General features: G+C 45.5%; 1 protein-coding gene across 2 annotated transcripts in view; it reads left to right on the top strand.

Annotated features, from left to right (window-relative positions):
* The window catches only part of SNX29 (sorting nexin 29), a 581450-nt gene that overhangs the window by 78171 nt on the left and 477725 nt on the right, over window positions 1-25554 (top strand). For both annotated transcript variants that reach the window (XM_090279147.1, XM_090279146.1), the window contains 5 exons: window positions 6213-6393; window positions 8991-9061; window positions 10230-10478; window positions 15837-16206; window positions 22493-22611. In XM_090279147.1, the coding sequence (XP_090135273.1) occupies window positions 6213-6393; window positions 8991-9061; window positions 10230-10478; window positions 15837-16206; window positions 22493-22611 (990 nt within the window). The remainder of the gene's footprint in view (window positions 1-6212; window positions 6394-8990; window positions 9062-10229; window positions 10479-15836; window positions 16207-22492; window positions 22612-25554) is intronic.

Below are 25554 nucleotides of genomic sequence, written 5' to 3'. Positions count from 1 at the left end.
TCTCTGTCACAACTCCCTAGCTCTGCTGTTCTGGTAGGAAAGCAGCCACAGACAATATATAAACAAATGGGTAGGTCTGTGTTTACTTGCAAAAATAGGTGGTGGGCTGAATTTGGCCCTTGGGCCATTGCTTGCTGACTTTGGTTGAAGAGGGAGATAAGGCCTTTCTTCTACTGGTTCAGGTAGAAGTTGTGGGGAGAACCTGTGATCCAGGGCTGGGACTGGGGTGAGGCCAGTGACACACTTACTTCAGCCACAAAATTTATATGAATGTTGCTGGTGGAAATAAGGTTCTAGGATGGAGTCAAGAGTAAAGCGTTTTGGGGACCTCCACACAGGAGGATGAGGTGTAGTGGTAAGATTTATTGGAGTAAAAACAAAGGACTGTCCTCAGGTGCTTGGTGTTACATCAGGACCAGGTGGCTTAGCTCTGTTTCACTTTGGAGTAAGTCCTGGGCCTGGCTGGTGAGCATAAGTGCCCACTAGTGTAACAGAACCCACAGGCTGCCTCGATTGAAACAGAGCCCACGGGCTGTTCAGTTATGAGGGGCCTGATTGCCTGCCACCAAAAGCATAACTCTCAATATCAGAGTTTGGTGAAAAGAGAAGGAATTGTTTATTTAAAGCTTATACAGGTTTAGATTAATGGCAGATTTCTGCCGTTATGTTTTATTTTCTTTAAAACACCCAGAAACACATAGTTCTGCCTCCCCCTGCCAAACCAGGCTAGTTTTAGAAAAGTCAGAGATACTGTTTCCCTACTTACCAGACGCACTTCAGTTTTACCAGCAGCTCCCAATCACTCGAGCCTGATTGGGGAGGTTTTGCCTGTGTTGCGGTGCCCGCCAACTCTTTCTTAATCCAGAACCACATGGAATTCCCAGCCTTCTTGCAAACCGTGTGGAGCTCTCCCTTGCCTTTCAAAGCTGCATGGTTTTCCCCTTGCAAATGGCTGCTGCCTTATTTTTAAATCCCTGACTGTGGCCTGTGACTCAGTGGGCAGGGTAACTGATTGTGGCCACTTGTAGTACTTTACGCAGTATTAAAGCTTTTCATCCCCATTTTATGGTCAAAGCCCCTCCTATCTCCTTGGGGTCCCTGCTCTGTAACACTAGGGTCGGGATCAAGAATTGTAACGCAGTCACCCAGGGCTCTGGTAGTGCAGTGCAGTCTCTGCTCTGGGCTGCGCTGGGGCCAGCACTGCGCCGCTGCGCCCAGGCCTGGGATTGGGGCTGTGCAGCTGCTACCGAGAAGCCTTTGATGACTTTTGATTGTATTTACCTTGGGCTTGGGAGAGAGCGGGCTTTCTTCCAAACTAACCTATTTCCCAGTCCTTCATGTACTTGTGCTAGGTCATTTCCACTAGCCTTCCAGTCCTTTTCTCAGGTTTTCCAGGCTAGACTGCCCCTTTTTGCCACCACTTTGGCTCCTACTGTGTGTGTCTCAAAGTCCTGCTTTGTCATATCGGTTTCTACTGTACATGCACCTAGCGAAGGAATTTCTCCTACTCTTTCCCAGATAATCCCGCTACTGGATGTCCCCCAGGGAGATTCTTCCTGCTCCCCCAGGGATTAAGTCCACCTAGTGGAGGATGCAGCTATCCCCTGGGGAGCCTGTGAATGATGTGGCTTCCTAGTGAATTAGGCTTAATGCCCAATTCCATTTGTTCCTTTCCTTAACTAACTAGCTACCTCTGCTAACAGGAGTACCAAAAGCTCAGCAATCAAGATAAATAATATTTTCATGCAATATTTCAAAAAATCAGGATGAATACAGTAAAAATACACATACACAAAGTATCAAACAGGGCTAAGATGAGCATGGGGCTTGTAAGGTGCGTCACGTGTATGGTCTCCTGTGGCCAGGTGATTGCCCAGCCTAGGTTACCTGCCCACCCAGGTAGGGAAGGGAAGGGAAGGTTGGTAGTGCTGGAGGCAACTTCGAATGGAACACAGTTCCCCTAGGAAAGAAGGGTGCTGCTTTTACAAAGAAGAAACAGTTTTCTTCTGGGATGTTGTTTGGCTGCCTTGGTGCCTTGGCACTAAGCACTTTACATGTTTATTTCCTCATTTTTTTTTCTTTCATTAAAAACCCCATTTTATAGATGAGGAAGATGAAGGACAAAATAAGTTGCCTAAAGTCACACAATATGAACTAGAATCGGAGTTAAGGTTTTGCTCCTCCTTGGTCTCCAAAGCATAATTCTTGAATTCTTGGCATCAATTAAAGTTGAGGCTTGTTAGAAACTTTGCCAAAGCTCTGTGTTATTTATTAGTTATCTTCTGTTAATGAGCAGCCCCCAGGTTGCTTGCCTCAGTAATCCCCTTCCTGGCTTTTGTTCTGGTTGGCAGATGGCTTTCCGAAGTTGGGGGGAGCCAGGAGCCCTCACCTTTTGGAATTAGCCTCTTGTTTCAAAGCAGTAAGAGATCAGTGTATATTTGCAAATTAAATTACGGACACTGCAAGCATTAAGTGGCAGGTGAGCGGCACTTTAAATAGATCACATTAATTCTGGCAGTGGAAGTGGAGCCCTGCTGGGATAATTCTTATCATCAGCATCACTCTGGCAGCTTTAGAAGGATTCTGTAGTGGTAAGCAATTTGAGAAATTGGAAGGTGAAAACATACCTTAAAGTGTTTATGTGCATTCAAGGTCAGAGAGGTGACTGCAGTTTTCAAGAAAGAGAGATTATGGATGAAGAGTCACTTGATTTGAACCATGATGGATATCCAGATGGTTATTTGTTGTGTTTAGGCCCTTGGCTGGTTTGGCTCAGTGGATTGAGCGTCGGCCTGCGAGCTAAGTGTCGCTGGTTCGATCTTCCAGTCAGGGCACATCAGAGAAGGAAAACTCTGACTCCAAAAAACCTCCGCTGCCTTGTGGCATACCTCTTCAGGGGAAAGGCTAAGGGAGTAAACCCCGACAGAAAATCCGGAGCCGGAGTCCCTAAGGCGGTTTGACGTTGTAGTCAACACCGGCAACTCCTGCGGCGCACCTGAAGCCAAGCTGTATTGACTCCGTCTTTCCCTTGGACCCTTCAGCTGCGAAGAGAGGGGGGGTCTGCTGCATGGGCAACAGCAGACCCTCCATATCACCCTGCCCAGGCTCTGTAGCTTCAGCTTCACTGGAGAGGACACTCCAGCGTCATCGCAAGATGTCGATTCAACACGGGAGGAGACAGATACCGTGTCACTCCCGAGTCAGACTGCACAACCATTCTCGGCGGTGCAGATAGACTCTTAAGAAGCTACACCATCGTCTCTCGAGACGGACGGCTGCCGACGACGATTTGTTGTGTTTGAAAACAGGTTTGCTGGCCGGCCCACTCAGAGCATTGCTGTCACCAAATTCCCCCTGTTCTGGTTTCTGAGAGAGGCTTTCAGTGGAAAGAAGGCTGTTAACATACTTTTGCAGTTTGGGTTTGGGAAGGGGATTTGTGTGTCATTTAGGCATCAAGACAGAAGGTTGTTCTGAATGAACTGCCCTGTTGGGGATTTTTTTCAGTTACTCTTGGGATGTTTATTGTAAATGAACCCAGAGATTGGCATGATCCACAAATACGTATGCACACTCATATGTATATAGACATTTAGATGCTGTTAACAGAAAAAGGAGAAGAGGAAACAATACAAATGCTCTCATATAAGAAGTAATTATCAAGTAGACAGTGGTTAGTCATCATGGACTGGGCATCATACTCAGCAGTTTACCTCCATTTTCTCCAATTACCCCAGTAACCCCAGTAATCCAGGTGATGCTGTATTTTGGGGCTTTTGTTAAGGGAGAGGAATCCAAAGTTTAACCTGATTGAGTGACCTGCCAAAGGTCATTCCAGTGAACAATCTCTTCACCTGTTGTCTTGCGCACTGGTCTGGAAGCTTGTTAGGGATGAGTCCTTCTAGTCTCTGCCTGGTAGCCCATAGCCTCACCAAGTTAATGGCTCTCAATTAGAAGGCAGTTGTTGCTAGGTGAGCTGAAATATTAGAGTGAGCTTATTAACCTGGATTCCAGTTCATGGAGATGTGTGTATGTGCATCCTTCTGGAGGGAGGGTTCAAAGATCTTGTCACATTCTCAGAGGGGTCTGTGTGTCTGCTTAGCTGCTGGATTAGAATCACTGTCTAGCAGCAGACTCAGCATCTTCTCCCTAAGAATATTAGGCATTTGTGAACATGATCATTTTAAAGAATGAAGATGCCTTCCTTGTTTCACAAGGCAGTGTGATTTTATGGTTTGCAGCTCTGAGATCCCATTCTGTTGTATTGCTGACTGATTGTGTATTGCTGCATTAGTTACTTGTGCAGGCCTTGGACCTCATCTTTGACATGGAGATGACCTTGGTGGGTACAAAATTATATATGTGTGTGTTTATTCCCTTCTATATCTTGAACATGTATTTGTAACATTTAAAGATCTTTGGAAACATGATTTTTTAATGGCTTCCCTATTAATTTAACTATTTCTCTATAGCTGGGAATATGAGATATTGCCACTCTTCTCTGCATATTGCTTTGAACATCCTTGTACATAACTAATTGTCCTCATTTCTAATTCCTTAGGACAGATTTCCATAGGTCTGAGAATATGGACAAATTTAAGGATTTGAGGGAAAGCTAAGAAACTTTTTTTTATTGATAAAATAGTCACATACCTCCTCACATCCCCCCGTTATTATCTCCACCCACACAGATACTTTTGTAGTTGTAATTCTAGTGTATACCTAATTTTGTGATCAGTTTTCTTTACTTAATATCAACACTTTTTCTTGCTGCCAATAATAGTAACAACGACAATAGCCAATACTATTTATTAAGCACTACTACATACCAGTTATTGCACTAAACACTTCAGATCTGACCTCAGTCCTCATAACCACCAAGGTCATCTCCATGTCAAAGACGAGGTCACTCGTCCATGGGCAGGTCACTCAACCATGGTAAGCTTTGGATTCTTCAATACCATTGGTTTTCAGCTAATTATTTAGAAAAGAAAAGGGTAGCAAAGGGAACTAGATATTGAACTGAGTAAACTGGGGAGCATGAACCTGTTGGCTTCACCAGGAAGCTACAGCTTCACACTCTAGGGGATCACAGCCTTGCTCCATCAAGGGGATTAACACTCCTCCCTTTCCCCACTCCAGCACCAGATTGTTGGGGGGTGAAGGGGAAGTGCTTGACCAAAGAAGCCTGTCAGTCTAACTAGGGGGTGTAAACTCATCCAAAGCCCATGAGAGCTTGGGAAGTTGATTTATTCTTTTGAAAAGACACCTGATTCATCCCAAACCCAAGCTCCTGGTTGTAACCCCAGGGAAGCAAAGAACTCTCTCTCCCCCTCTCTCACCCAGGTGACCCGTGCTCTCCCCCTGCACTCCTGTGCCTCCTCTCCATAGCCATGTGGCCTCAGCAGCCATGTGGCCTGTGGCCATGCAGCCTTCACATGCAGGCTTTGGGATGGAGCCTGAATACCGCAGCACAGCAGCTGGACAGGCACTAAGCTAGCTGGTGCTGGGCTGGGCTGGACTGCAACATGGAGCAGAAACTCTGTACATTGGTTTTGTCTTGGCCTTGCTGAAGATAAGATTGGACCTTTTCCATGAAGAGATGGATGGAGATGGGATATTGGGAATTCAGGAAGGGGAACCCCTTTAATTTTAAATAATCAGTGAACCATAATGGAGATCCCCATCCTCATGGGGAAATTACTTCCCTCGTGAAAATAACTAATTTTCCACCGGTAACATCACCTTCTCCTCTTCTGTGTCCAATCTCCCTCTGCCTTCCTCTTATAAAGGCACTTGTGGTGACCATGGCCCATGAAGACTACACAGAATAATCAATAGCTCTCCTTCTCGAGATCCTTAATTGAATCACATCTGCAAAGTTCCCTTTGCCATATAAACTAACATTCACGGGTTCTGTGGATTAAGACATGACTATTTTTGGGGGTTATAATCCAGCCTATCATAGATGTTGATTTTGTATAAAAAGGAAAGTACAGGAAAAAGTACAAGGAAATACTTGAAAATGTTAACAAAGGCATCTCTGGTTGGTGGATTTGGGGGTTGTTTTTATTTTGAGTAAACTCTTTGGTATCTTCCTTTTCTGCGCTAAGGAAGTAACTCTTACAGTCCTCAGAGGTGCCCCAGGGCATATTACTGCAGAACTGGGCTGGGTCCCAGGCTGAGAGCCCCTGCCCGCTCTGCTGTCTCCACAGAGCCGGTGTTCTGGTTCTACGTGAAGGAGGTCCTCAGCAAGCACGAGCTGCAGCGCTTCTATTCCCTGCGCCACATCGCCTCTGACGTGGGCCGAGGCCGTGCCTGGCTGCGCTGTGCCCTCAATGAACACTCGCTAGAACGCTACCTGCACATGCTCTTGGCCGACCGCGGCAGGCTCAGGTAGGTGACTGGGCTTCTGGGAGAGGGTGTAGGCGAGTTAAAATCACAGAATCTGAAGTCAGATGCCTGGATTTTCATCCCAGTCTCCCTCAGCCCGTTTGTTAAAGGAGAGAAGGCCTGTAAAGGGCTCAGCACAGCACCTGCGTGTAGCAGGCACTCAACAAATGCTTTTTATTATTAAGACTCGGGGTGTAGAGAGAGCTGTTGTCATAGGATACAGCCTGCTCTTCACTTCATGGAATTTTAATTTGGGCTTCTTTCAGGTTCAGAATTACTTTCTCTTTAGATGTTGGGTGTTTAGTGCCCAGTCTCATATGTTTTGTCTTCACAAATCTTTCTGATGGTTTTTTTTTTTTTTTTTTTTGAGGTTAATGAATACTGAACTGACTGGAAGAGTATATGAGTTTTAAGTTGAGGAGTGAAGTCATTTGTTATTAACAAAAAACACCCCCTACCCAATTTATTATGTTTTCTATTTTTCTTGATCATAACGTTCACTCTATCAGGTAGCATAGACCAGGCTTTGCTGCCATAACAAACATCAACAAAACCACAGTGGCTTGACACAGGCAAGTTTATTTCTGTTCTCTGCTTCATGTCCATCATGGAGAATAGGAATTCTCATCTCAGGGACCCAGGCTGATGAAGGCTCCATCTCTATGGAGATAATGGTTGAACTAAACACTGGCTCTTAAAGCTTCTGCCCAAAGTGATGCTTCACCTCCATTCACATTTCACTGGCCAGCAAGTCACATGGTCACAGGCAAACTCAACAGGGTGGGGAGATATGATTTACACCATAGCAGTGGGGAGAGGGCACTGAATATGCATCAATGATAATATAGTCAGCCACATTTTCATCAAAAACATGGAGGATTTTGTCATTTTTCCTGTACTCGTGATGTTTATGATGTTTCTCTCTCCCAGTCTCTCTCTGACTTCAGCTATTATTTTCCTTCTGAGAATGGTGGACCAGATGTGTAGGTTTTTGTCATGTGATGATACAAAGGGACAGTGATTAATCCTGCCCTGGTTCCTTGAATAACTTCCACACCAGCAATGTCCGTGTCCTCAACAGTGAAATTTCATTTAATTCAATAAGCTGGCATTTCCTTAGTGCTATGAAACATTCCTGTGGTTTCCTATCTTGCCAAGTGTTCTCTGGCTCAAGTCTCCTTCTCTTTCTTCTGCCCGTTAGGGTTACCTCTTTACCGATAATTTGTTAGCCATTCTGGGATTGTGTGCTAGGGCTCTGACAAATACCGTGAAGTTCTCCCATGGATGCTGCCTGTGATGCTTTGTCCATTTGTGCTCAGATTCTGTGGGTCTAAAATGGAAGGGTTGGGGGCCAGGACGACTGGTGCTGCCTGCACCTGTGAGCTGCCTAGGGTCTGAACCAAATGTCTATCTATACCTTCCTAGCATTAACCAGCTTTAGTTATGGAGAACATACTCATGTTCCTAAAAAAGGACTTTCGTCAAGCTATTTCCACCACATCATTTGCAAGTAGCTCAGAGTTGCACGTTCAACGTCAAAGTTGAATTTAACAATGAGCAGTTGAAGTGAATCCAGCTGTTAAGAATCACAGTTGAATTTACATAAATCACTAGTCACTTACCTACCCTGATGTAGGAAAACAAAATTCATTTATGTGCATGAAAACTGATTCATATTTTTAAAGAATAAAAATTTTGGGAATCAGTGTTGCAGTGCCGGTGTGGACATGGGGCTTCTCCAGACATTCTGTGGAGTAGGCGTATTAAAAATGATGTGTCTCTTCTCTCTTTCTGTTAATTGTATTCAGTCACTTCAGCAGCTGTGTCCAGTCTCCTGCTAAACTACAGGTTACTCACCACTGACTGTGCTTTAGTGAAATCTAACTTTGACTTCACTAATTTTGAGTTCTCTGATCTGCTAGGGTTGAGGATACTTGCTTGTTGCTGCTTAGCAGGGGACTGGATAAAGAGCTGGGGAATTGGACTGGAACACCTGCTTTTGAGCTCCATTTAATGCTGGATGACCTTGGACAGACCCTGTAGGCCTTTCTGGTCCCCTTCTCTCCACTTTGATTCATGGGACCTTTTTAGCTTCCCAACCCTTCCCAGGATAACTTGGGCTTTTGGGTTTATAGCCCAAGCAGGTATTACATGCAAATGCCTTGATTGATGGAACCATGGAGTTCTAGAATTTCTTTCTGAAATATTCTCTTCTTGTGTTAGCCCAATCAGAGGGGACCTGTTGGCTAGCTTGGATTTCCTGCCTGTCTTTTGGAGACATTGCTTGAGTGGAAGTCACCTCTCTGTTCCCTTCTGCTTTGCTGCTTCATAAATACCACATTTACATCTCATGCCTATTTCAGTACTCTCAAGCTCACGGGACTCTATAAAGATCTCAAGGGACTAATGAGGCAGTCATAGGATATATGCAGTCAGTCCTTAGTTTATAACCAGAAGCTTTAACTCAGCAGAGACCTCCTGTACTCACTCTGTGATGACCAGGCATGGATTTCCCAGGAAGGCATATAACGGAATTGTCTGCCGAATGGACTCAGAGAACCACTATTCAGAGACTTTTCTTTTTCTCTTTCAACTTGCAGCACTTTTTATGAAGACTGGTCTTTTGTGATGGATGAAGAAAGGTCTAGCATGCTTCCTACCATGGCAGCTGGTAAGCCTGGGCAAGGCCAGGGGTGATAGGTCCTGTGAAGCTTGGTGAGCAGAGGAGGCTGCTTGGGAGTGAATTTATAACTCCAAGGGATGCTATAATTTTCCCTGTCCTTCCGTGACTTAATGAGTCACTTGCTACTGTCCTTCCTTAAATGATGGCATTGAGCATTGAGTCCATTTATCTAGAATTTGATACCTTAGCAGGAAAAGCATGGGGTTGAGGGTTTTGGGCTGTGGCTTTGCAAGTGTAATTGAAAGACCTGGGGAGTTGGAGGCAGAAGATCTGCCTTTGAAGCCTGGCTCGACCCGCTTACTGGCTGGTGACCTGGGACAGATCCTGTGGGCTTTGTTATCTTTACTTTCCTCCTCCGTTGGCGGCAACCTGATGGCATGGCAATCGCCTTTATAGGGCTGTGAGAGAATCAGATGTGATAGAGTCATGTACACCATTTGCCAACATGCAAGCCATGGAATGATGTTAGTTGGTGGATTGTTACATTGTTTATCATTTCATGCTCACTCAAAGGCAGAAACAACCTGACAGCAGCGGGCCACTTCTTTCTTTCAAATCCTTTGTTGCTTCCTTTTTTTTTTCTTTCCTGAAACTTTACACCAAGTCCCACATATTGAGAGGTATGTTAGTCTAATTCAGTGATGAGAAAGAGTCAGGGTTTGACCATGATTTCCTCTGTTGGCCATAGGATACCAGTGCAAGTTTTTCCATAAGTAATAATAATGACGTTGGCATATCTTTTGTGATTGCTTACTGAGCTGAGTGTTTTCGGTGGGAGATGGTCTTTAATAATTATCCTTTGAAAGAGATATTGTGTCCGCATTTGACAGGAAAGGAAACTAAAGCTCAGGGAGGTTATATATAAATGGATTGATCAAGGTCTCATAGGTTATAAGTGGCAGTGCTGGGATTCAATCTAGGCAGTCTGACCTCTGAATTTACGGCTTAACCTCTCTCTTGACAGGGAGAGAATTTGGAATGACTTAGCTCCTGTGATTGCTGGTGTCTACTGACTGCAGTTGTGGGAGATTTCAATCAGTGTTTAAGATTATTGTGTACTGTCCCATGTACTGTAATGTCTGCAAGTTGCTTATCGTGTTGGAGGTGTGACTCTGTTCAACAGCATACACTCCATACTTTTTCTTTCTTGCCGAAGGTCTGAACTCCATACTCTTCGCGATCAACATTGACAACAAGGATTTAAATGGGCAGAGTAAGTTTGTTCCTACGGTCTCAGACCTCTTAAAGGAGTCAACGCAGAATGTGACTTCCTTGCTGAAGGAGTCGACGCAAGGAGTGAGCAGCCTTTTCAGGGAGATCACGGCATCCTCTGCTGTCTCCATCCTCATCAAACCTGAGCAGGAGACCGACCCCCTGCCTGTCATGTCCAAGCACGTCAGTGCCGGTGAGCCAGAACAGATGTTCGAAGGGGTCGGGTAAAGGGCGACAGACAGGGGCTGATGGGGACACACCTCCTCACCTGAAAGTGCCAAGGGGAATGAAATATGATTTGCATCTGCATTTTCAGTTCACATTTGTTTTTATTTACTTTTTACCCTTACTCTGAAAGGGATCTGAGAATCTTACCTAGATGGGCAGATGATATGGGTAAAAAAGCAAAGGGCTCAGTCAGAGCAAATGAAAGGAAGGGTGTGATGGCCACGTGAAGCCAGGTGAGGTTGATCTTCATTCACTTATTCCTTTGTTCATTCATTCATTTGTTCAGTTAATGCATTCTGTGTGCTGGGCAGTGAGCCACGTACGAGATTACCAGCATTTGGCTTTTAGTCTTCTTTGCGATGAGTGAGGGTAGACAATTAATGACAACTTATATAAATAATTATCCTTCTGATAACTGGGATAGAAGCCAAGCATAGGGTGTTATGGAGAGTCTATATTATTGGGCTTGCCTTTTTTGGGGGGAAGATATTTAAGTGGAGGCCAGGGAAAGGGATTAATTAATTAAGAATAATTTTGTGATGTGTTTACAACATTCCTTGAGCCTTCTGGGGCATACAGAATGCTGCTACAGCAAAGTTGGAAATTTTTGGTTTGGTACTTAGTATTCTCAAAACCCTTAAACAAGGCAGTAATCATGGTCATCCCTTTGGGATTACTAATGATGGTGAAAACTCATAATCTCATGTTGTCTTTGGTACACACTGGCTTTATCTCTTTGCCTTCTCCTTCTCAAGCAGAGACCCCATGTGAATAACATGGAAACAGGACTGTTGAAGGCTTTGTGTAACAGAGACAATGGAATTTATATGGCTAAAGCAGTAGAATTTCCGTTCATCTTGGGGACCCTGCTTTTGACATTGTCTCAGGGTTGTAATACACTGGTGAAGCATCCATTACCTTGGTTTAGATGGAATGGAGTTTTGGGAATTGATTCAAAGTGTTTCACACCCAAGTTTGATGATTAAGATGGGTGAACAAACTGGCTCATCTAAGTACTGGTAACTGAGACAGTCTTAATTTCTGTTTCCATTAAACTTCGCTGCGTAACAAACAGTTCCAAAACATAGTAGCTTAAAACAACCATGATTTATTATTATTTTTTAATGATTCTGCGGCTTGGCAGATTGTTCTGCTGCTGGTGTAACCTGGGCTTACTTGTGGGTCTGCATTGAACTGGTGGCTGGATGATCCAAGATGGATTGTGTGTCTGGAATTGGTACTATTGGCTGGGGCATCTCAGTTTTTCATCACATGGCCTCTCATCCTCCAATAAGCTAAATCAGTTTTCTTCCATGGTAGTTTCAGGGCATCAAGAGGGTGTAAGACCTCTTGATGCCTAAGCTCTAGAACTCACACACTGTCATTTGTCACATTTCATTGGTAAAGGCAGAACTCTAAGCCAGCTCAGATTAAGAGGGTGGAGAAATAGATACTTCCCTCAATAAAAGGAGGGGCAAAGTCCCATTGTAAAGGGGTTTATGCAGGAATGGGAGGATTTTGTGGTCATCTACAATGGGCTACAAGCCCTAATTTTCTTGGTTTCACTTACCAGCCATGAGAGTATTTTCCAAAGTGAAACAATGAAAATAATTTCATTAATGGTAACATTCTTTGAATCAAAGTGTTTGGAAGAACTGCTTAGAGGGAACAATTTTAACTTGTGATCTGTGGCATACTTGTAACAGAACCCCTGGGCTGCTCCGATTGAAACAGAACCCACGGGCTCTTTAGTTAGGGGCCTGATTGCCCACCGCCAGAATTAACTCTCAATACCAGAGTTTGGTGAAAAGAAAGAGAATTGTTTATTTGCACATAGTTCTGCCTCCCCCTCCCAGACCTGGCCAGTCTTAGGAAAGTGAGAAACACCATTTCCCTACTTCCTAGGCACAGTTCAGCTTTACCAGTAGCTGCCAATCACTCAGTTCTGATTGGGGAGGTCCTTTCTGCGCCGTGGTGCGCTCCAGCTCTCAATGCAGGACCGCCTGGATTCTCAGCTTCCTTGTAAACTGCCTTCTTCCTGCAAATCGCGTGGATCTCCTCTCCTTCTCAAAACCGCATGGCGAGAGCTTCTTCTTTAAGCAGCCTGGAGACCCCTTCTCCAAGCCACATGGAGGGAGCCCACGGGAGCCAGGGCCAGAGAGAGAGAGAGCCCCAGAGAGCCAGAGAGAGCCAGCTAAAAATGTCCGCAGCTGCTTATCTCTTCCTCACTGCCTCCTCTCACCCAGTGGGTGTTGCAAACAGTTCTGCCCATTCACAAAACCCTATGTAGGCTCTGTCTGCTTCTTCTGTACCATCCCACAGTCCAAGATCCCTCCCATCTTTCTGAGCCTTGGAAGTAAAGCTGATCTTTTTGCAACAATGTTTCCAGTCACTAGCCCCAGGCATGCAAGGGCATCCTGAAAGCTGCTTCCTTTTCCCTATCTCCCAGCCGCAAACTCTGGGGTTTTTTTTTGGACTCCCCTGTTTCTGTAATATACTTTTTAAAATTTATTTTCAATGACAGTTGACATACAATGTTATATTAGTCTCAGGTGTACACATAGTGTTTAGACATTTACTATATACTGTCAGGGCAGCCCTGCTATAAGAAATCACCTGGAGACCACTGTGTAAGCAAATAACTGGTTTATTGAGGGACCAAAGGAAGGGAGAAGAGGGTTAAAGAGTGAGGCAACTCCTGGACTGACTCAAGGGCCTATAGGAGCAAGGGAAGTGAGGGGAAAGGTGACTCCCGGTCCTCCTCCTGGGTCGGTAGGAGCAAGGGAACGGGGGAATGGAGATTCCTGGTCCTCCTCATGGGCCCATAGGAATCACTGCCCCTACTGCTGCAGGCACCTTTTTTAATACTTGTGAAACACACCTTTCAGTAAGGGTGAGTTTGCTTATCAACATATTCAGTAGGTCATTTACATCTCATTGCTTCCCCTACCACACCAGGTTAGTTAACATATCGGGCTAGGTCCATTACCATTTCCCCTGGGAATGGCTAAGTTCGTCATGTCCTTTGGGAACGGCTAAGTCCAGGGCCAAGTTCATTAGCATATACCAAAAGTCCAGGTGTGCATTCTAGCTGCCTCCATGTTCTGACAAATATCTTATGAAGTGATCACCCCAATAAGTCTAGTACGCATCTGACACCATACATAGTATTATAGTATTGCTCACTATATTCCCTATACTGTACTTTACATCACCATGACTATTTTTATAACTGGCAATTAGTACTTCTTAATCTCTTTCACTATTTTCAGGCATTCCCTCACCTTTCTCCTTTCTGAAAACGGATAATTTGTTCTCTGTATCTGTGAGTCTGTTTCTGTTTTGTTTGTTCGTTCTTTTTGTTTTGTTTTTTAGATTCCACATCTAAGTGAAACGATATGGTATTTGTCTTTGTCTGACTTATTTCACTTAGCATAATACCCTCTAGGTCTATCCATATTGTCACAAATGGTCAGATTTCTTTCATTTTTTATGGTTGAGTAATATTCCATTGCATAGATGTACTGCGTCATCTTTATCCCTTTGTCTATCGATGGACATTTAGGCTCCTTCCATATCTTGGCCATTGTAAATAATGCTGCAGTGAACCTAGAGGTGCATATTATCTTTTTGAATTTGTATTTTGGATTTTTTTCAGCTAGATAGAAATGGAATTGCTGGGTCATATGATAGTAACAGTTTTTAAAGTTTGAAGTAACTCCATACTGTTTTCTACTGTGGCTGCACCAATTTACAATTCTACCAACAGTGTACCAGAATTCTGTTTTCTCCACATCCTTGCCAACACTTTTTAAAAAAAACCATTTTATTTATTTATTTTTAGAGACAGGGAAAAGGAGGAAGAAAGAGAGGGAGAGAAACACCAATGTGTGGTTGCCTCTTGTGTGCCCCCAACTGGGGACCTGGCCTGCAACCCAGGCATGTGCCCTGACTGGGAATCGAACCGGCAACACTTTCGTTTGCAGGCCAGCACTCAATCCACTGAGCCACACCAGCCAGAGCTGTTGTTTGTTTTTTATTGATGATAGCCCTGGGATAGAAGCCAAGCATAGGGTGTTGTGGAAAGTCTATATTATTGGGCTTGCCTTTTGGGGGGGAAGACATTTAAGTGGAGGCCAGGGAAAGGGATTAATTAATTAATTAATTAAGAATAATTTTGTGATGTGTTTACAACATTTCCTTGAGCCTTCTGGGACATACAGAATGCTGCTACAGCAAAATTGGAAATTTTTGGTTTGGTACTTAAGTATTCTCAAAACCCTTAAACAAGGCAGTAATCATGGTCATGCCTTTGGGATTACTAATGATGGTGAAAACTCATAATCTCATGTTGTCTTTGGTACACACTGGCTTTATCTCTTTGCCCCCTCCTTCTCAAGCAGAGACCCTCTCGAGGCAACTCAATGCCGTAGGCTGGGAGTCTCGTGAGTTCCTGGGTTCTAATCCTGGGCAAGTCCCTGGCCATCACTGGGCCCAAATTTTTCTGACTGTGAAGTTTTGGTGCTCAGGGTCTCTCCAGCTCCCTGCAGACTCTGGGCTGGGTCGCGTTGGGGGAGGACTTGCCTCCTTGCCACCCCTCCCACTAGCAGCTTTATCTGGCGCCATTTTTGCTGCTTCCAGGGCCTCTACCTTCAAGGCCCCCATGGGGCTGCCCATTCATGGCTCAGCCTACAGAAGGGGCTTAATGCATGTGCCTGCCTCCCCATGCTCTTTTTATTGAAATTGGAAAAAGAGACTCAACTTGTCAAGGTGTGAGGTGATCTTTCAATGTGATTTTAATTTGCATTTCCCTGATGGTTAGTGATATTGAGCATCTTTTCATATGTTTATTGGCCATCTGTATGTCCTCTTTGGAGGAATGTCTATTAAGGTCTTCTGTTCAATTTTTAATTTTATTATTTGGTTTTTGGTGTTAAGTTGTATGAGTTCCTTATATACTTTGGATATTAACCCCTTATCAGATATGTCATTGGTGAATATCTTCTCTTATTCAGTAGGTTGTTTTCTCATTTTGTTGATGGTGTCCTTCACTGTGCAAAAACTTTTTAGTTTTAACGTAGTCTCATTTGCTTTTCTTTGGTTTCCCTTGCTTGTGGACACATATCTAAAAATTGTTTAAATTAAAAGTAGAGGCCCACATCCAGTTTAACATGTTTTTCCAAGGACTTAAAAAATATCTGAATTTAACTTATAATTTATTTGTCAGTAGAGTAGTAGAGGATTTGCCACAATCCAGAGTAGATGGTTTGATCATCCCTTTATCTTGCTTACTTTTTCTATATCATATCTTGTCTATCGTCAGATGCCAAATGTAAAAAGGAACGGAAGAAGAAAAAGAAGGTGACCAACATTATCTCATTTGATGATGAGGAAGACGAACAGAACTCTGGTGATGGTTTCAAAAAGGTACCTGGAACTGGGGAGAGCTCAGAGGAGAACTCTGACCGCTCCTCAGTCAATATCATGTCGGCCTTTGAAAGTCCCTTTGGGCCTAATTCCAATGGAAGTCAGAGCAGCAACTCATGGAAAGTTGATTCTCTATCTTTGAATGGGGAGTTTGGGTACCAGAAGCTTGATGTGAAAAGCATCGATGATGAAGATGTGGATGAAAATGAGGATGATGTGTACGTGTCGGGAAGGAAGTGCATGAGCCACTCAGAGTCATCTGAGAAGTAAGTTCCACATGAGATTTTAATGAAGGGTGGTACAGTAACTACTTTCTCTTTCTGCAGTACTGGGTGAAATAAGGGTACAACTTTTATATTTGTTTAGGGCATCATTCATTTATTAGATCTTAATTTGGGAGGAAGGAGCATTATTGGCTTGCTGAGAACAAAGAGAGAGGAAGGGAGTGTATTTGAAGGTACTTATTATAAAATTAGTGTCAAGATGTGTGCCTTGAAATTTTTGCTTTATATATAAATCTATCATGTTTTTAAAACATTTTCCTCCCATCTTTAACGTGCCACTTAGCACAGGAAGCTCAGGAGAAAGGCAGGGTTATTCTAGAAAGTAGTCATGGGCTGGTGATTCCTGTGTTATCTGCAGGGGTGTGAACAGCATAATTTGCCTGCACTTGCTGCTTTAACACTGGAGTTGCTGTAGATTTATGCCTGCGGAAGAGGCTTGATGCATGTGAAGGCATAAAGCAAGGGAATATAGTTAAGAGCTTGGATTTTGGAATCCAGACAACCTGGGTCCTCATTTACTAGTTCCACAGCTTAGGTTGGATGAAGTTGAACAAGCAACTTCATCTTCGGGAGTCTCAGGCCTCATCGAAGTAATGGGATAGTAAGTGTGGGCCTGTCCGCTTGGGTGCTGACACGTGGAAAAAGACAACACAGGTCAGCTGCTGCTGTCACACTACTCCTGTAATAATTCCTAAGCTTGGTTTTACTCTTCATGCCAAATCAATCAGTTACCTCTTCACTTAGGTGTTATAGCGCATAGTGCCACCCTAATCATGGCTGACTTCAAAACCAGCCTGTTACCAGACAGGAGCCTGGCCCTGAGTGAGTCTGCCTAGGGCCAGCTGTAGTGTGTGGCTTCTTGACTTCATTTAGGAAAGATTTCATGCCACCAGTCCAGGTTACTATGAGGATACATTTATCACTGCTGGGGACTAAGATACAAGGAAGGGCCTAGCATAGAAGAAGCAACAGGAGAGCTGAGGCTGGGCTGCCTTAGCTCACTGGGAAGTCAGAGAAAAGGGGGCTTTGGGGACAGGCTCGGGGGGTCAGCTTGGGACAAGCTGCCATCTGCTCATTGTGTTAGAGTTTAGGAGATGTGTGCCTGTGGAGAAAGAATTGGGGGGTGGGTAAGAAAGGAAGGGCTGGATTCTTTGAGGCTTTTATTTCTCTCTTGCAGGTGGGAATCTTAGGGGAGGTCTCGGGAGGGTTTCAGCAAAATATCAGTTCTCCAGTTGTGCCCTTTCAGGATCGTGGTCCCCTCTGATTGGTCAGTGACAGGGCAGGGTGTGATTGCAGTTGGTTCTGGTGTCACCTACCTGGTCTTGCTGCTTTTCTGGGCCTGGAGCAGAAACACAACGTGGCCTCAATGTTATCTCCAGGGAGGAAAGGCCAGGGGAGAAGAGGTTACCCTGGGGGTGAGGCCTTGTTTTCCCAGTTTTGCCCCCTGCCAGGCACTGGGTCTTCCACCCTGGTGACCACCTGCACCTGCACCTGGCTGTAAATTGCTTGGCTGTTGTGGTCAGCTGTCTCAGTTTCCCTATTCCACTTGCGAAGGAATCTTTCCTAGATTCTCACTATCCTATCTCGAGTCCTTGAGGGTGAAACAAAGATGTATCGAGATCCCATTTTATGACTAAGGGGCATAATATGTCTTAGCCCTAAGCCTTTCATTTTCGTGCTGTTTTAATAGGATTTTTTTTTTTTCTTTCTTGTGAGACTGTGCTTGTTTTTGTTTCTGATTGTTACCCTGGTCCTCATTCACATGGGTATCTGTGTTACCTTAGTGTGTTACCTTATTGATCATCTGGGATATGCCAGATGCTACAAACTCTGTATATGTCTTGTCCTAATCCTCAGGTTAGTGGATATCACCCCCATGTAATGGCTGAAAGAATGGGATTTGCAGAGTGTTGAGGTTTGTCAAAACATTGGGCAAAGCTGGGGTTAAGGTTAGATTATGCTGTGTTCCGTAGTTTTTACAAGGGTGGGCAGAGTAGGTTTATGGTTGTATGGAAAATAATACAATAATTAATAAATAAAAATACAAGAATAAACTCTGTTTTGCATATGTACACCTGTAAACCTACTTTTGCCTATGCCTGTACTGTTGAATATTTTCCATGTTTCTACATAACTCTGAATATCGATTGGTTGATTTACAGTCAGATCAATATGTCATGATTTGCTAAAGGTTCCCCCATTGTTTAGTATTTATGTTGTTGACATCTTTGTTTTTTGCATTCTGAAATAAACATATTCATGCCCATGGCTTTTTTCTCCTCCTGAAATATTTGTTAGAGTTGCTTCCCTAAAGCTTGTTTTGCTGACAGGCTGTGAGTGTTTTGTTCCTGGGATCCAGGTCTTGTGATAGGCTGTATGAGTCAGGGTTCTCCAGAGAAGCAGAACCAGTAGAGTCTGTATGTCTGTGTGTATATCTAGAGAGATTTATTTTAAGGAATTGGCTCATGTGATCGTGGAAGTTTGGCAGGTCCAGAATCTGCAGAATGGGCTGGCAGGCTGGAAACCCAGGCAAGAATTGCAGTTTGAGTCCAAAGGTAATCTGCTGGCAGATTTTCTTCTTCTTTGGGGAACCTCAGTCTTTTTCTCTTAAGGCTTTTAGCTGATTGAATGAGGCCAACCCAAATTATGGAGGGTAGGCTGCTCTGCTCAAAGTCTACTTATTTAAGTGCTAATCTCATATGAAAAATATATTCCCAGGAGCATCTAGACTAACATTTGATCACATTTTTGGTGTTGTGGCATAACCAAGTTAACACTTAAAATTAACCATCACACTTGCCTTTAGTTTTAATCAGAGCTTTTTAGGAAATGCCACTTGTATTCTGTGCCTCTGCAGGAGAGTGCATCTCTAAGTTGATTCCCTCTATGGGTTTTTATTGGCCTCAAACACAGTCATTTCTTTTCCTAATGGACTGGTACCATTTTTGGGAGTATGGGGGGGAGGTCACCTTGCAAGCCAAGGTAGCTGCCAGCATTGTGATGTGTAAAACACAAAACAGTGCAGGGTGACCTTTACAGAGCCCTGGCCCTTTGAGGCTGTTGAGCTCCTGCAGATTATGGACAACCTCTCCTGGCATAAAGGGTGCATCTTGAGCGAACATTCTGCAGAGCATCTTGGGGAAAGAGCAAAGGAATGATGAGGTGGCCTATTGGGTAATACTTTCATTTTGATTCTAAGATAATGTTCACATGAAAGGTCTAGAAGACTGGAGGGGCCGGGGCCAGCAGTTTAAGAGCACAGCTAGATTTGTGAGGGGAAGTGGCTGGTCAGGCCAGGAGAAGCACATGGTAGACTGCGACAGTCTCTGGCCAAGTCCATGCTCTGATCGTCTCTAAGATGCTCTGTCGGCCCAAAGTTGGCTTTTATGCCTCTGCTTGCTAGTATAATCACTTCTTTGATGACTGAGGAAAATCTTGTCTCTCCTGCCCCAATATTTACAAGTGTTGGCTTTGCTTTTTGTCTTTTCTTTTTTTAAAAACGAAGGTAATACCTTTATTATAGAAAGGAGTTTTTCTGTCACTTCATATGTGTCCTGTGATGCCAGTAGGGAAGTGGGGTGTAATTCAGAAAGAATTACAAATATATGAAAGAATGTTGTACTTCACTAGCAAATAAGCAAATGCAAAGTGAAACCAGATACCATAATAGGCCTGCCATATTTGCCAAGACTTAAGGTGAGAACTGGAAAAGAGGCGAACCCTGGGTTAGTGCCCTGGGAGTGGCTTGCTCTCAGTGTGTCCTCTGGCTTGGTGTCTTCCAGGTGCATATTAGGCGTCAGCTGTGGCATGAATGATGTGGCAGGGCTGGGCACAGGGGCATCCTCGTAGACAGCTGGTAGTGTGACAGCCCTCTGGGAAAACGGTTTGACACAATGTCAGCAGCCTTAAAAATGTTTGTCTCCCTTGATTTAGCAATTCCACTGCCAGGGACCTACCCTGAGGACATTCCTAGGAAAAAGGCTGTTGCATCTAGATAACAAAGTCCTTACTTAGAGAAGCGGAAGGTTGGCCTGGAACATTTAACAGAATGTTCCATCGTTTACGGTTTACGATCTTCAGCCTCTTAAATGAAGTTTAAGAGTATCCAAGTAGTATGAAGATGAACTTGTGAATTACTATTGAATGAAAAAAGCCAAATATAAAATTCTACACTTAGTTTCATTATGACCTCGTAAAGAAAAGTATGTGTAAGAAAGAAAGAAAAAGACACTAAGGAAATAGTTGTGTTTTGGGTAATGAGGCTTTGGGTATGTATTTTTTCCCTCCTCTTTTTCACATTTTCATAGTTTTATAATGTGTTTCTACTTTTCTAATGAAAAGCAGCACATGCTATTATGTTTCTAAGCCAGGGTTGACACCATATTCTGGATCATTCTCTGCCTCAGGAATCACTTCAGCATAGCTTACTTTTGAGGTGGTGGCCCTTGGCCGCCTTTACTTGGCCTCCAGACCTCAACTGCTGGGGCCTGGCTTTGCCTTGTACCCTGCATATGCTGCTGGCAAGTGGCAGGGTTCCCCCTCAGAAACAGCAGAACATCCCACCCCCTGGAACGAGTGCTGTGGCGGGGGAAGGACTGGTGGTCCTACTGCCTTCTCCTGAGGGTGCCCTGCCCGCCCCTGGGTCTCCAGCTGCTGGGTTGGAGCTCTTGGGGGCCGGTCTGCACAGACTCTAGGGCACGGCCAAGTTAATCTAAGAACTGGACTTCCTCTTTTGCACCCTAGAGAGTGGTCTGAGAGTCCCATTGTGTGTGTCACCTGCAGGATTAAATGAAACATTTTGCAAAATTCTCTGGTCTTTTGTTCTGTGCCAAATGTATGACCAAGAGCTGGAGAGGGCTGAGAGCAGAGTGTCTGCGTGATGGTCTCTGAAAAAGGAGGTGGCCAACTATGCCCACCCCCCAAGCTAGGAATGGTTGGTTGTTACATTTTTAAAGGGTTGTCAAAAAACAAACAAACAAACAAAAACAAACAAAACCCAAAGAAGAGTTGAGTATGGCCACAAAGCCTGAAATATTCTCTATCTGGATTTTTACAGAAAAATTTGGTTGATCCATGCTCTAAAGAAAGAAAGAAAAGCTCTATGCATCATGTCATGGTAGGCAGTAGCCAGGAGACCCACTACATTTGGATTTGGATGACCTGTGCTTGAACCCCTACAAGCCTTGATTCTGCCCTTAGGGCCGATACTCTTGGACAAGTCCCAGAGTTTTCCCCCTCTCTCCCCCACTTCTTCCCTTTCCTTCTCCCCTCTTTTCCCCCTTTTCTTTGTCCTTCCCTCACCCTTTCCCCTCCTCCTCCGCCTCCTCTCTCCTTTCCTCTCTTAAGTTGGTATGATTATGATCTGATTTGGTCTTCTTTAAAACTGAGTTGCAAAGTGATTTTATAGTCTTTAAAGCACTACACGAATACATCCTGGTATTTATTAGTGCTCTCTTATTGCCCAGAGGCAACTACTTCCTTGAACAAATTTAATTGAACCAGCCTGGTATTACAAAGATCGTACAGGTTAGTTTTGTACTACTGAGTGGCTACGGTGACAGTATCACAGATCACATGAGCCTGGTTAATATTTGAGCTGACCCCCTTTCTTGGAAGGGACCCAGACATGATCTTACCTGATTCTGCTCTTTTACCTGAGAGGGTTTGAGAACCAGTCAGGCCAAGTGATGCCAGCTGAAGGTCATGTGGCTGCCATCATTTCAGAACCTGGGACATACCATGCTTTTTCCTTCAGTACTTTGCACATGCTGCTCCCTCCTGCTCTGTCCCTCTGTCCCTCCTCTTCACTCAGGGAACTCTTTTGCTTCCTTCAGCTCTCACCTCAAACTTCCCTTCTTCCGGGAAGCCTTTCATGACCTTTCTGACCAGCTCAACAAAGCTGAGCTGCCGTTTTATACCTTCTAGGGAAATTATTTGATTCATGTCTGTGTCCCCCAACAGACCATAAGCTCCTTGAGTGTAGGTTAAACACCGTGTGCTGGCTTTCTTGCCAGTACAAAACATATGTGCTGCACACTGCCTGGCATATAATAGGTGCTCATAAACAGCCGCTGAAAGAACAAATGCAAGGGTCTGGCTCCGGGCTCCATCCTCCCGCCTCCCAGCCTGCATCTCCTGCTATGCCCAGCCCCTTCACGGCCTGGTTAGTTCCAAGAAGGAACTTGTGGGAGGCCCAGCAGTTGCTTGTGGTGATCTGAGCCCTCAGGGGCGCTTTGCTCTTTCACACAGCTGTATTCTTTCACCCTAGGCCACGGGACGGGAACACCTGCCTCTCCCAGATGCACAGCTGGGCTCCGCTGCAGGTGCTGCATGGTGACGTCGATGTCCTCTTTCCGGTTAGTGGAGTGGACTCCTTCAGCCCTGCAGGTGGGTGTTTCCTGATTGCTCTTTTCCTCCAATGCGAGCTTTGCCTCTGAGCACTGCAGGGGTGTCTGGGTCACCTCGACCGGTAGGAGTGGGAACAAGGAGGCCTTGGGGCTCAGAACAGGAGGGCCTGTTGAGATTCAGAATGACGGGGGCTTTGGCTTCATTTCTTGCCGAACCTGGGTATTCTGAGATTATCTCACTTGAGTGACTGCTGGGCAGAATGAGCTGGCATGCCACCAGGAATTTGATGAACTTGGTCATGTACGAGCTGACCGCAAACGATGACCATTATTTTTGCCTTTTAGGAGAAGGGAGATCACAGAACCCACAGCTATAAAGGCCCTGGCACACTTTGTAGCAGAGTGCTTGGGGGTCAGGGAGTAGCTTGCTTAAAACCTTCCTGTGGAGTGGAAAAGCAGTTCTGACCTGTTCCATGCCGTTGAGCACTCTGTGTGTGGTTTGTTATTGTCTTCCTTAGCTAAGGCAGGTCGCAGTGGTGGTGGGCCGTGCATGAGTCCAGCTCGCCTAGAAGAGTGGGTGGGCAGCGCCACACTGACTCAGTGCTTGGCACTTCCCCACAGCACCACCGAGGCAGCGAGGCCTCGGTCCCCGCAACCCCCACCCCCTAAGTACCCTTATCTTCCCAGGGCCAGGTTTAGGAAACTGTGACTGGGGCCACCAACTGCTCAGGAAGCTGTTGACATTCTGAACTGGATGATAGACTGTTGTACTTGCCACTGTGCAGAGAGCAGAAACCCACTCAAAGGAGCTCATGTGAAGAGGTGGGCAGGACTGCTGACTGGCAGCAGTTCAGAGTCGAGTCCTCTCATCTTTGCTTCCCAGCTCTAGGAAGTTTCAGGGACTGGAGTAGGTTGCTGCTCTGAGCAGTATATTCCTGGTTTACGTGGAGGTTAATGAGCATGCGTGGCTCGGTGACTCACGTCCGCCAGGCTAGTCTCCTCTTCTGGAAAGTGGATGATGGTAATACTGTGGACAACACTTATCAAGCCCTTGAAGTGAGTCCAGGACTGTGAGGCAGTGGTCTACAGCCTTTTTGGCACTAGGGACTGGTTTCGTGGAGGACAATATTTCCACAGACTGGGGAGATAGGGATGGTTTCTGGATGATTCAAGTGCATTACATTCAAGCTCACCTCCTGCTGTGCGGCCAGGTTCCTAACAGGCCCAGACTGGTACTGGTCCTTGGCCTGCAGGTTGGGGACCCCTGCTGTAAGGTGATCGACTGGATAAACTCATTCATTCACGCTTGACCACAGCCTAGGAGGAGGAGGGGGTAGTCATTCTATTATCACCTTCTTCTCAGACATGTGGTGAAGATTCCCTAAGTTCATGTGGGCAAGGGTGCCAGGGACAGCGTACTGCTGACATTGCTGCAGTGATGTGACAGGGCATCCTGTGAGCAGCCATGGGCCTGGCACCTTTACCTGGAATGGAGAGGACTCTTGACCTGGTGAGGTCCTGCCGTCTTTCTCATTCTGTGCCCCACTCTTTCGTATGAGATCTGCCCCCATATCCTGTCTGCTGCTCTGTCTCTGATCCCTTGTCATTTTCAACCCCTCCCCTTTTGGCCTGTACTTGGCCGAGGTGCTGACACCCTCGCCTCAGCCCCGTGACCTCCCATCCCAACCAGCACTTCTCTCTGCGTCTCAGTTGAAATCTCCAAGAGAGGTGGGCAGACTGGCAGGCCTTGCTCATGTCTGCGGGCCAGGCTGCCCTGTTACCTCCTTTCACTCAGGTGACGTCCTGGGCCCAAGAGTCCAAGGGCTGCCTTGCCTGCTGCCCATTCAGTGGCAGTGCAGACATGGGTGGAATGTCTGAGACGAGAGTGGGGGTTTGCAGGGAACAGGTGGTCCTCTGCAAGTCTAGGACCCCTGGAGGGTTTCTAGGGTTTGCTAATGGCTTTCAAGTCATGATCCAAGTCCCCATTCACCTTGTCCTGCTCCCCAGTGGAGGGACCTTGCAGTTGGGTGGTGCAGTATTGGTGGGCTGTTGGGTGCCTGCATTAGGCAGTCTGTTTTGTTTCCAGTGGCTTTTTCATTTCTTAACTGGGCTTCTCTAACCATCAGGTGCTGGGGGTGGGTGGCTGGCTGCTCCAAATGCTGTTTGCCATTAAAGCTGGGGTTTAGTCCTATAGCACCCAGCATTCTTCCTCCCTCTGGGCTTTCTGTGGGCCATTGTCTCTAGGGGAAGTAGTTTCTGACCAGCTTCCAGGATCCTCAAAGATTCTCAAGGGAAGACATCCTCCTGGCAGAGTTCCCGCGGTCTCACCTCTGGCTGTTGTCCTCGCAGACCCAGAGGCTCCGTTTTGTTTCTGCTGATGGGACCCAAGCTCCAGCTTATCTGATTACCCTCACCAGAGATGCTGGTAGGAGCCAGTCTGCCTACTTTTTATTTTACCTCAGTAACAAAGATGTCAGGAGTCTTGGAAGCTTGTGACGGCCTGAGGGGCAAACGTCAGTAGGAACATGGCACCGGGGGAAAGATTAGTCTAGGGCTGCGTGAAGACACTAGAATCAGAGCTGGGGGAATCAGATTGCCTCAGGCCCCTCCTGGCCTGATGTCCCATTTCCATGGCAGGCACAGGCCCAGGAGGTGCTGGGACCGGCCTACCTGCAGGGGGGTCCTCCCCTGGGCAGCCAAGATTTCTTTCTCAGACCCCTTTTCTTTCCCTCCATTTCTGACTAGTGTTCCTTCTGACTGATACCCCCAAATTGAGTGTGTTAACCGGTTCTCTCTCGGGGGCCTGGGAGCCATTTCGTGTAGTTAGTGGTGACTTTGCACACAGACAGCTCCTACCTTAGGAGACTTTCCTGTCATTTTTGAAAATGTTAGTGCCTTTACTGTCACTGCCTTTGGGATATTTAGAGAAAGGGAGTGAGGGAGAAGGATAAAAAAGGGGGAGAGGGACATGGCGGGGAAGGAT

This window comes from Furipterus horrens, unplaced genomic scaffold (assembly GCF_987537825.1).
Source record: "Furipterus horrens unplaced genomic scaffold, mFurHor1.1.pri manual_scaffold_5, whole genome shotgun sequence".
Taxonomy (NCBI): Eukaryota; Metazoa; Chordata; class Mammalia; order Chiroptera; family Furipteridae; genus Furipterus; species Furipterus horrens.
This window is presented reverse-complemented; position numbering and strand designations above follow the sequence as displayed.